At 53.3% G+C, this 10,863-nt stretch overlaps 2 protein-coding genes across 5 annotated transcripts in view; one reads left to right on the top strand and one right to left on the bottom strand.

The window, feature by feature from the left end:
- Positions 1 to 237: 237 nt before the first annotated feature.
- On the bottom strand, positions 238 to 6,504 carry RBP5 (retinol binding protein 5). Of its 2 annotated transcripts, XM_030804711.1 has the most exons (5): positions 6,212 to 6,504; positions 5,558 to 5,775; positions 4,758 to 4,936; positions 1,173 to 1,274; positions 238 to 718 (listed from the first exon to the last, which is right to left on the bottom strand). In XM_030804711.1, the coding sequence occupies exons 3-5, from the start codon at positions 4,860 to 4,862 to the stop codon at positions 665 to 667; spliced, it is 261 nt and encodes an 86-aa protein (XP_030660571.1). In that variant the 5' UTR covers positions 4,863 to 4,936; positions 5,558 to 5,775; positions 6,212 to 6,504; the 3' UTR covers positions 238 to 664. The 2 variants fall into 2 exon arrangements, with proteins under 2 accessions (XP_030660571.1, XP_003273835.1); XM_003273787.4 differs by lacking the exons at positions 5,558 to 5,775; positions 6,212 to 6,504 and adding an exon at positions 5,221 to 5,401.
- The window catches only part of CLSTN3 (calsyntenin 3), a 29,666-nt gene continuing 24,818 nt past the window's right edge, over positions 6,016 to 10,863 (top strand). The window contains exons 1-3 of one of the 3 annotated variants that reach the window (XM_030804708.1): positions 6,016 to 7,205; positions 9,522 to 9,644; positions 10,085 to 10,280. In XM_030804708.1, coding sequence (XP_030660568.1) covers positions 7,142 to 7,205; positions 9,522 to 9,644; positions 10,085 to 10,280 — 383 coding nt within the window. In that variant the 5' untranslated portion in view covers positions 6,016 to 7,141. The other 2 variants (XM_030804709.1, XM_030804707.1) reach the window with 2 other exon arrangements.

The raw sequence follows: 10,863 nt of genomic DNA, 5'->3' as shown, positions 1-10,863 counted from the left end.
CGGAGGACAGGTCACCATTTAGAAGCACCCTGCCTCCCCAAGCATTGCACAAAGGTCTTACCCCATTCCATCCCTCTTTCCTGACACATAGGATGGAAGTATCAAATAGCCAGATGCCTTCAGATGTCAGAACCGTGGAGTCCGTTGAACTCTGTGTGTGTGGGGCTGTGTCTTGGGCCTGGTTTTGTTGAGCACATGAGGCTTTCTCAAGAATAAGGACAAAGAAATGGACAAAAAGACTCTGCCGGTAGCCGCTGTTTAAACTCTTGAACCCCAGTCACAGTTTTCCAGAAGTCCATCAGGATAGAATTTTCACTAATCGCCAAATGCCCAAAGCTTAGTTCTTTCTTAGAAGGAAAAGAAGAGGTGAAATGGACAGGAGAGAGCGGAGATTGGTTGTTCTCAGGGGCTTCTTCCCTTTGTCTGGGAGGCCAGACCTTGACATGGAAGTGAGGTCACTATTGGGCAGTGGCGTTTGAGAAAGGACTTTGGCCTGGGGGCTGCAAGTTACAGATTAACACGGGGAGGGGTGAGGAGGGACCCAGAGGGAGGGAAGGTGGCCAGAGGAAGGGACAGCTGACCTGGCACAATCTGGGCTTGAAGGGGGCACAACAAGAGGGTCTGCGGGCTGGTGCTGTCTAGAGGGATCTCGGCTCCTCTCTGGCTATCTGACCTTCCTGAAGACCTGCTCGCACACTGCATCCCTTGCCGTCAGTTCCTGGGGAGAGAGGGGAAGTGAGGGGGAGAGAGAAAGAGGGCTTTTGCCAGCCAGAGCCCCTTTCTCAAGGTCCTTGACCTCCATTTACTCCTTCCGGATACAGCAGCTTGAGTGTTTGATGTATGAGCAATTGTATCACTATTTCACATCCTCAACTTTCCACCCCTCAGGAAGGAAGGTGGCTGGGTCAGGGGATGTGAGTGGCTGAAGCCTCCATCTCTCCAGTGATGATTTATGGGCATTCATCCGACTTGTAGCCAGGGCCCACCTTGGCCACTCTGTTTCTTCTTCTCCCCACTCCTCCCAGTGCTTTTGCTTTCCCTCCCTGGTCAATTCCTTGGACAGGGATTGGGGCTGGGCTGGGGGAAGAGTGGTGACCCTATCTGGTTTGGACAAGGGGATGCCTCATAGCTGGAGGCCCTTCTCCCAGACACCCAGCCCCCACCCCATTTACCAGATACAGCATCTCTCCCTCCAGCCAGTGTCTCCAGCCCCGGTTGGGGACCTCCCCTTTCTGCACACACACCAGCTGCTCCTGCTCCCAGGTTACTATGGTCTATAGCGGAAAGAGGGAATAAAGAAAGATTGGGAGGCAGGACACTCAAAATGCTTCCCATCTCACTCTGAGTGGGCTCCCCCTTTTACTCCACAGCAGATACTGTCTGCTGCAGCCCCTCCACTGAGTGAGGGAGCTGCTCTGATTCAGCAGGACTCCTCCCTGCCCCCGGTTTTTTTGTTTGTTTGTTTGTTTTTTTGAGACAAGGTCTTGCTCTGTCACCCAGGCTGGAGTGCAGTGGCAGGATCTTGGCTCACTGCAACCTCTGCCTCCTGGGTTCAAGTGAATCTCATGCCTCAGCTACCAGAGTAGCTGGGATTACAGGCGTGCACCAACACACCCGGGTAATTTTTGTATTTTTAGTAGAGACAGGGTTTCTCCATGTTGGCCAGGCTGGACTTAAACTCCTGAGCTCAAGTGATCTGCCCGCCACCGCTTCCTGAAGTGCTGTGACTATAGGCATGAACCATCACCCAGCTTCCCACTCCTAAAGGTCACCGAGGGGGGCCCAAAGTTGTCTACAGCGACCTTTAGGGGAGAGCAGGGGTGGTAGCAGGATAAGTAGAGGTGAAACTGGCGAGGGCATTTATGAAGAATGGAGACTTTTTCCTCTGGATACTTCTGGCTGACCTAGAGGGACTTTTGAGAAAAAAGAGAGATTGGTTGGGAATCCTACCAGGTAATCTCATTTCTCCTCTTTCTTGGTTTCAAGAACAGCTGAAGTATCCTTAGAAATAAAGGGTCAACCCCTCTGGGCCTGAGCATTCCAATCAACCTTTATTGAGTTCTCCCATAGGACAGGCCCCAAACAAGGAGCTCAGAGTCTTGAAGAGATAGAGGATCAGTAAATAGGTAACTGTGACACCAGGCAAGAGTGAGGGATGGCAGTGGGGTGGGCAGAGTGAAATCTTTAAGGAAGTTGGGAGTTAATTAGATTGGAGAGAATGAGAAATTTCTAGCAAGGAAAGAAACAGCTAGAAATAGCAGTAAAAGAGAAAGGCAATTAGTTCTGAAGGGCTCTAACCTGGAGTATATGTGGTGCAGGCAATTGAAGAGCTGATTCACAGAGACCCTTGTGTGCTGAGTTAAGTGTAATAGATGATGTAATGTAATAGATAATCACTGAAAGGGTGTAAGTCAGAGAGTGACATGATCACATTTATATTTTAGGTAGACCCTGTGGCTACAGCATGCAGATTAGAGGAGGGTTAAGCCTGAGAACCAGCTGGGTGCAGTGGCTTAGGCCTGTAATCCCAGCATTTGGGAGGCTGAGGTGGGAGAATCACTTGAAGTCAAAAGTTTGAGACTAGCCTGGGCAACACAGTGAGACCCCATCTCTACCAAAAAAAAAAAAAAAAAAAAAACCACACAAAAAAACAATTTCAGGCACCAGGTGAGAAACGAAGGCCTGAATTAGGGTGGTGATAGAGAAAGGTTAGGAGGGAACACAGGAGAGCCATTTAGAAGAGTGATGCTCAAGAGAAATAAAATGGGTCAGGAGCCATATTAGAAAAGTAAAGAGAAATAGGGGAAATTAATTTAAATAATATATTTTAGTTAACCAAAAATATTCAAAATATTATTATTTCAGCATGCGACCAACATAAACATTTCCAAAATGCTTCTTTTTATTTGGCATTGTCCGAAAGTCCACTTACGGCATCTAGATTTGGACTAGTTTACATTTCAAGTATTCAACGGCCATCTGAAGTTAGCAGCTGCTATACTGGGTAATGCAGAAAAGCTACAAAGATTTCTTGGCCAATCAGATGTGGTGGTGTGTGTGTGTGTGTGTGTGTGTGTGTGTGTGTGCTGGGAGCCTAGAGGTAAGGAAACAATAGATATTGACCATGACTCCCAGGTCTCTGGCCTGGCTGGTTATTGCCATTAGTGGAGAGAGTAGATATAAAAGTGGGGTAGGTTTGGATAGGAAGACAGTGAATTTGAATTTGACCTTGGCATTCAAACGGAAATTGGTTCCAGGACCCCCACCCCACTAAATCTGCTGAATAAAATGGCGTAGTATCTGTAGAGAAACTACGTACATCCCCCTGTATACTTTATTATTATTATTTTGATACAGAGTCTTGCTCTGTCACCCAGACTAGAATGCAATGGCGTGATCTTGGCTCACTGCAACCTCTGGCTCCCAGGTTCAATTAATTCTCCTGCCTCAGCCTCCCAAGTAGCTGGGATTACAGGCATGCGCCACCATGCCCGGCTAATTTTTGTACTTTTGTATTTTTTTTTTTTTTGAGATAGAATTTCACTGTTGTTGCCCAGGCTGGAGTGCAGTGGTGCGATCTTGGCTCACCGCAACCTCTGCCTCCCAGGTTCAAGTGATTCTCCTGCCTCAGCCTCCTGAGTAGCTGGGATTACAGGCATGCACCACCACGACTGGCTAATTTTTTGTATTTTTAGTAGAGATGGGGTTTCTCCATGTTGGTCAGGCTGGTCTCAAACTCCTAACCTCAGGTGATCCGCCCGCCTTGGCCTCCCAAAGTACTGGGATTACAGGTGTGAGCCACCTCGCTGGCCTAATTTATGTATTTTTAGTAAAGACGAGGTTTCACCATGTTGGCCAGGCTGGTCTTGAACTCCTGGCCTCAAGTGATCTGCCTGCCTCAGCCTCCCAAAGTCTTGGGATTATGGGTGTCAGCCACCACGCCCAGCCTTTTCCCATATGCTTTAAATCATCTCTAGATTACTTATAATACCTAATGCAATGTAAATGCTCTGTAAATAGTTGCTATACTGTATTATCTCTTGTTTGTATCATTTTGTATGGTTATTTTTTATTTTTATTTTTCCCAAATATTTTCCATTTGCAGTTTGCTGAAGCTGTGGATGCAGAACCCGTGAATATGGAGGGCCAACTGTATTTTGTAGGCAGTTGAAAACATTGCCCTGGAGCTCAGGAGATGGCTGTGGCTGGAAAATTCATGCCAAGGGCAGCCTATAGATGGAAGCAGAAGGCATGGGTGTAGATGATTTAGCCTATGGATAGTGGACAGACAAAAGGGAGAAGACATTAAGAACAAAACTCTGGGGAGAAAACTCCAGTTTAAAGGATTAATAGGAGGACTAGGATCTGCAAAGGAGGCTAAGAAGGAATATGTAAGAAGTAGAAAGAAGTGCAGGAGAGTGAAGTTATTGATGCTAAAGTAAAAGAGACTCTGGGTGACCAACAGTGTCACAGGCTGGAGGGTGGGCAAATGTTTGCTCTTCGGTCTGGGTTGGCCTGTTCTTTGCCCTTTGGGCTGGTGATAAGAGGGGGCAGGGAAGAAGTGGGAGAGAGACGGGGAGCACCAGGACCTGTTAGTTCTGGAGTCTGGCATCCTGGGGACCGCATTCCCTGCTGTGGTGACCATTCCCCTCCTCCCCGCTGCTCTGGCTGGGGAAGGTCACTTTGTTTTGCCCCATGTTGTTAGGAGTCTCCTGTGATGCCTCCTTCCGGCCACCGCCCACCCAGGGGAAATGTACCTGGCATTTTCGTCCGTCCACGCTCCTGAGGTCCTCCTCAAACTCCACTCCCACATCGAACTGCACAGTGTAGTTTCGGAAGGTGCTGAGCGTCCTCACCGTCATGTGGTTGCCCTGGTGGTCGATCTCCTTGTCCGGCTTCAGCAGCAGCGCGATCTTCCGCACAGCCAAGCTGATGTCTGTGGGGGCTGCCTGTTAGTAGGGGTGCTGCTACCCAGCCAGGAGCTCCTCTGCCTGCAGCAGCCCCTCCAGGCTGTGAGTTTCCCTTCTTTGGGTCTGGGACTGTGGATTCACCCCCTCCTACCAGTGCCTGGTTAGAAATGGATCCCGGGTCTGGTGCCAGCCGCCTGAGCCTTTCCACAGTGCCTAACCCCGGGCATTCCCTCTTCTCCATGGGACCAAGAAGCAGGAAGGAAGAGGGGAGAAAGGGAGTGACAGGGGTCTGGGAGGGCGAGGCCATTACTTAGGGCTTGCAGGTAGTCCTCCATGTGCTTCTGCGAGACGAAGCGGTAGTAGCCAGTGAGGTTGGGAGGCATTATGTGGATCAAGGTTTCAGGAGAATGCAGGAGACAGGGTAAGGAGGGAGGGGGTGTTGTCTGGCAGGTGAGGCTGAGAGACTCCAGCCAGCCCCACACACAAAGACAGGATGTATAACGGCCCGGGTTACCAGGGCTTTTTATAAGGCTGGGGCGCTGTTGCAGTAAGAGTCCCTACTAGACCCTCCCTCCCCGCATGGTGAGTTTGGGGGTGGTGTCTCCAGCCTGAAGGAGGGGCAGGGATTTGGCAAAGTTGTGCCTGACCTTGGCTTTTCCTGAGGAAGGAACCTGGAGCAGGATCTGGGGCTGTCAGGCATCCAAGACTCGAGCCATCCGAAGGTCAGTTTTGGCCTCCACCTCATTTCTGGCAGGCTTGGGAACCGTCCCAGGGCCTCAGGGGCAGTCTTTCCTGGGAGACACTTGAGGCTGGTCTGGCTGTGTGAGGTGGAGATGAGTTCCAACAATATCCTGAGATCCTGGGACTGAGTGATGTTGGAAGATGTGAGGGGAGGGGGTGAGGATAGCCAGCTGCCCAGGAGCCACCATGAAGAGCACCCTGTAGGCCTGGCTCCCAAAGCTCCCTCAGGTAATGTGCTCAACTGGGACCCCAAAGTGGCATTCCAGACTCTTGGTCATAAAGAGCCATTATTAGGAGGGAGGTGGAGCCCGAGGGGTGCTGAGTTCAAAGTCCGGAACAGACAGCCAGAGAGGAGTTTGTTGGCTATTCTGAAAAATTTTATTCTGTTTGGCTTGGGACCCAGAGGGTTTTCTCTCCCTCTGAGTCATCGATGAGACCATAACCCCCAGTCCCCAGCCCTAGGACAGCCCATGCTTTCCAGATGTATTTCTGTGAAGGTGGGGTGGAGGCGCCTAAATAATATTGTGCCCCGACCCCAGCTGCCCAATTCTCTCTCGAACCTGCCATCGTCCCGGGCTTCAGAATCCACTGGGCTTGGTTCATCATGGTTTAAGGTGAAATTCGGGGCGAAGGAGTCAGGGCAGGTAGGCGGGAGGAGGCGGCCGGTCCCGACAGGTGCGCGCGCGAGGGGTGCACGACGTCCTGCCCCTCCTTGGGTCCCAGAGCCTCGCTACCGCCCTGCGGACCGCCCTGTGGCTTCCTCGCAGCCCTGGGCTACAAATGCCAGGATTTCTCAGGCTCAGACTGAGGGTTTTACTTCACCCTTCCCAGAGGGCACGCAGCAGGGATCTGTGGATGGAAGGGGCTGTGGAAAGAGGTTAATGCAGAGTTGGGGGGCGGGGTGACGCGGTGCCACCCCTCCTGGCCGCCCTCAGGTCCCGCTGACGTCTCTCTTCCCCACCCCCTGGCTTCTGGCTTTTTTCTCTCCACGTCCCCCTTCTTTCCCACCCCCTCCGTGGCTCTCCAGCTTCCTCCCCAGCCCCCGCAGTTCCTCGGCTCCCCCAAATTGCAGCCAGGGGAAGGAGCCCTGAAGCTCTCCAGCCCCGACGCCCCAGTCTCATTGGCTCCCTCCCCCGCTGCAGCACCTGGTCCCCCCCCAGTCACCTGATTGGCCGGCGGCCCCGTCAATCGTTGCCCCGCTGTGCTGACGTCATCCTGCAGTAGCGGGGTTGGGGTGGGAGTGAGAGAGTGAGGACGCTGGGCTGGGGGAAACGGGAAGCCGCTGCAAGTCCCCCGCCTCAGCTACCCAGATTGGGATCTGCCCAGGCCCGCTTTATGCACTAGTGTGGGCGGCAGGCTCCTTTCCGTCCCTGCCCTGCTGTACCCCGCTCCTTGGAGACCCCCTGTATCCCTCCCGCAAGGTGGAATCCGCAGGCTGGAGGCTCCTAGGGGAGGCAAACGCCTGGCCCTGCCCTGCCCCACGCCGCACCATGACCCTCCTGCTGCTGCCCCTTCTGCTGGCCTCTCTGCTCGCGTCCTGCTCCTGTAACAAAGGTGAGTGAGGTGGGGGTGGGGGGTACTAAAAGAGGGGCGTCGGGCAGCACCGTGCGGGGTAGGGGTGGGAAGGAGGTGTCGAGGTTCCCTGGCACCTGACAGGTGTCTGGCCCTCTTCTGATCACCCGCCTTCCCATCCATGTTCTCAGACCTGCTCCGTCTCCTCTCTTTCTCTTCCCCCAGCTGCATCTTCCTTTCTGGTCCATCTCTACCCATGCGTTTCTCTTGCTGGTCATCTTGCTCCCATTTGGTCTCCATTCCCGTCCTGGGGTCTCTATTCTCCCCTTTCCCCATTTCTACACGCTGGTGGCTACCTCGGGTCTGGGAAGGACTGCCCCCGAGCGGGTGATATGCCTCTCCCCGCGGCTCTCCCTTTCACTGGCGCATGCTAAGGGTGTGTGGCAGATCCATCTGCTTCGCCTCCATCCCATCCTGGGGAGAAAGTATTTGCTGCAGTTCAGCAATTCGGAGCACGTTTGTTTTTGCGTGTGCCTCTGCATTCATACCCTTATGCCTGCATCAGCTGGGCTGTGGGTTACCAGAGCTGCCCTCTCTGGCAGACAGCGGATACATTCAGCTGGGCGGGGCTGTCGGACAGACGGAGAGGGAGGACGGGAGGGAGGGCTTGCGGGCAGAGGGCTCAGGTAGGTGGAAACGGATGGAGACTGGCAGGAAAGGGCAGAAGTGGGTGTGTGGGGGGCGCTAAATGAGTAGTGAGAGGGAAAGCTGAGAAGGAGAAGACCGGAGATGAGGCGTGGGAGGGGGTAAGGAGGGGATGGAAAAGGGTAAAGGTGGAGGCAGAAAAAAGAGGGAGGAATGAGGAAAATCAGGAAAAGAGTGAGTCAAGGAGGAGCCCGGGAGCCTAGGAGTGAAAGGGAGCAAACGCGGAGACCGCAGGGGGCCAGGAGGAGAGGAGACAGAGGCTCAGAGACCTGGGAAGACAAGCAGGGTGGGAGGGGGAGCTGTGCAGAAGGCACCCAGCCCTGCCCTTCCATCACGCTCTCTTCCTCACCTGCATCTCTGACCTCAGCCTCGCCTCCTAGCCTCCTGCCACTTCCTGTACCGCCTCCTGTGCACCATCTTGTGGCTTTCTCCTCAGCATTCAGGAAGGGGTTATGGTGGTCATCAGTAAGAAAGCCTTCCCATGCCAAAGGCTTCCTGGTGTGTGGTTGGAGGAGAGAATGGAAATCAGGGTTTCTTGCTCACCGTGAGATACTGGGGATGAGGTTGCTTTTGGTGACTCAGTTTCCCTCTGCCTCATGAGTGTGCTTTGGGAGCCTGGGTGTTGGCATGATGATGGGATTAGATAGAGCAAGCGTGGAGGCTGGGGTGGGGGGTGATGTGGAAGGGGAGGAAATATGCTTCCCCACAGCCCCTCACCAGGCTGAATCTGGTAGAAGATGGGGAGATTTGGAGTCTGATGAGTCCCACATCCATTCTGAATTGGCTGGTGGTTGAAGGGAAGAGGGGTGGGGTAGATAAGAACTGGGATTGAGTTCTGTATAAAAAGTGGGTTTCAGGGAATGTGGTTTGATGGTCTTGTGGAGGACATAGAAATGTGCTGGTTTCAAATGTGTTCTCTTGGGTGTGGGGGTGGGAAGCAGGGACGGGATTTGTCGTGTTTCTAGGCCAGCCCGATAATCCCTTAGGATGACAGCTCTGCTGGGTCCAGTTGCTCAGCATGGATTCCTCTGCTCCATTCCTGCCCTTCTCTGCCCCCTCCCTCTGTCCTATATATCTTCACTTCTCTCCTTTCTCTCCATGCTGTGTTCTGGGAGAATGGCCTCAAGTTGGGGCTTGGCTGGGAGAAGTGCAGAGTGAAGGGATCAGGACTGAAATAGTCGGGAGGAGGATAAGCAATCAGGATCTCAGGAAACTTCTAGATCTTTTTCTAGTTTCAATTCCGCCCTTAATCTATCCCTTCCCTTTCCCAGGGCCTTCTCATGGCCCACCACTGCTCCCTGAAGTTCCCAGTCTCCATTCTCTAGCACGTGAAATCCCTAAAGAACATTCTCCACTTCCTGACCATGGTTCCCACGGAGATAGTGATCCCCTCCTCTTCACCCCCAGGGCAGGTTGTTTCCATGGGAACTGTCTACCCTGCTATAGGAGAAGGCTATGACCTCCCGCAGACCCTCTGACTCCTTTAGTAGCTGATTTCTTGTCCTCAACCACCGGCCTCCTGTAAGGTGCTCCTACAGGGGGTGGAAAGGGTGATGGTGCTGGGGTGTGAGTTGTCTGGGTCAACAAGGGTTGTTGTGGGAGTAGAGGCCCTGCTCACAGGTGCTTCCTCTTCTCTCCCTGGGGTGGGGCCAGCCAACAAGCACAAGCCATGGATTGAGGCAGAGTACCAGGGCATCGTCATGGAGAACGACAACACGGTGCTGCTGAATCCACCACTCTTTGCCTTGGACAAGGATGCCCCGCTGCGCTATGCAGGTAATTGGGATTGGGGGATGGCAAGGCAGGGGAGGACAGAGAAAAGTGGGTGGGAGGGTCAAGAGCAAGGGAGGGAGGGGAGGTCCTGGGAGCGATGAGAAAGTAAGGGAAGAGGCCTTGGGAAAAATAAAAGTGGGCTCAAGGAGGGGAATGGGCTCCATTGAAGAATGGAGATTGAGTCAAGGATGCCAGAAAAGGACACGGCCAGGCAAGGGTTAAACACATCATAATTTTGTCAGATCTCAGGCCTGGAGGCTCTGGGAGGTTGCTGCTCAGGGAAGCTGGGCTTGGAGTTGTGTGTTTGATCATTAATGCTTTTATGCCTACAGGAGAAGGGACAGGGCTTTGGGAGGAGAGGTGGAGCTGGACCCCAGGAGGGGAGGCTGAGGGTGGGGAAGGAGACACAGCAGCCTCACTCCTCCCCTTCTCCCCTTTGCCAGGTGAGATCTGCGGCTTCCGGCTCCATGGGTCTGGGGTGCCCTTTGAGGCTGTGATCCTTGACAAGGCGACAGGAGAGGGGCTGATCCGGGCCAAGGAGCCTGTGGACTGCGAGGCCCAGAAGGAACACACCTTCACCATCCAGGCCTACGACTGCGGCGAGGGCCCGGACGGGGCCAACACCAAGAAGTCCCACAAGTGAGGAAGTCCTTGTCTCCTGCCCCATGTGTTGCAGGGTCCTCCTCCCTGCTCCCAAGCCCACCGTCCTCTGTCTGTGCGGTCATCGAATATCCACCCCCACCCGCTGCTGTTCTTAGGACTTAGGGAACCCCATCCCCTGCTGTTCCTAGGATTTAGGGACTTTCAGGCAAGGTGACAGAAACGTATAGTAGAGTTCAGTGGCTCTAATCTTGGCTTTGCCTCTCATGACCTTGGGCGGCCTAGCTTTTCTGGACTTGCTTTTCCTTGTCTGTAAAATGGAGATTGTGATGATACCTACTCCGTAAGGTTGCTGTGAAGATTCAAGGAGATGGTTTGTGTTGAAAGCATGCACCACAGTGCCTGATACACGGTGTAGGGCTCAGTACATGGGCGTAATGCTGAGGAGGAGAGCAAGAAGGAAGAGGATGAACACACTCAGCATGCATCCAGATTCCTTTCAACTGCCCCCTCCAGTCTATTTGCAGTGTATACCACACACACGATCCCTATCATATACATATAGCTCTAGGTGAGGGTGGGCAGGGGATGGTTGTAGCAAGAAAGAGGCTCGGGTCTGGGA

Source organism: Nomascus leucogenys, chromosome 23 (genome assembly GCF_006542625.1).
Source record: "Nomascus leucogenys isolate Asia chromosome 23, Asia_NLE_v1, whole genome shotgun sequence".
NCBI lineage: Eukaryota > Metazoa > Chordata > Mammalia > Primates > Hylobatidae > Nomascus > Nomascus leucogenys.
Note: the sequence above shows the minus strand (reverse complement) of the source record. Positions and strands in the feature narration are given on the sequence as shown.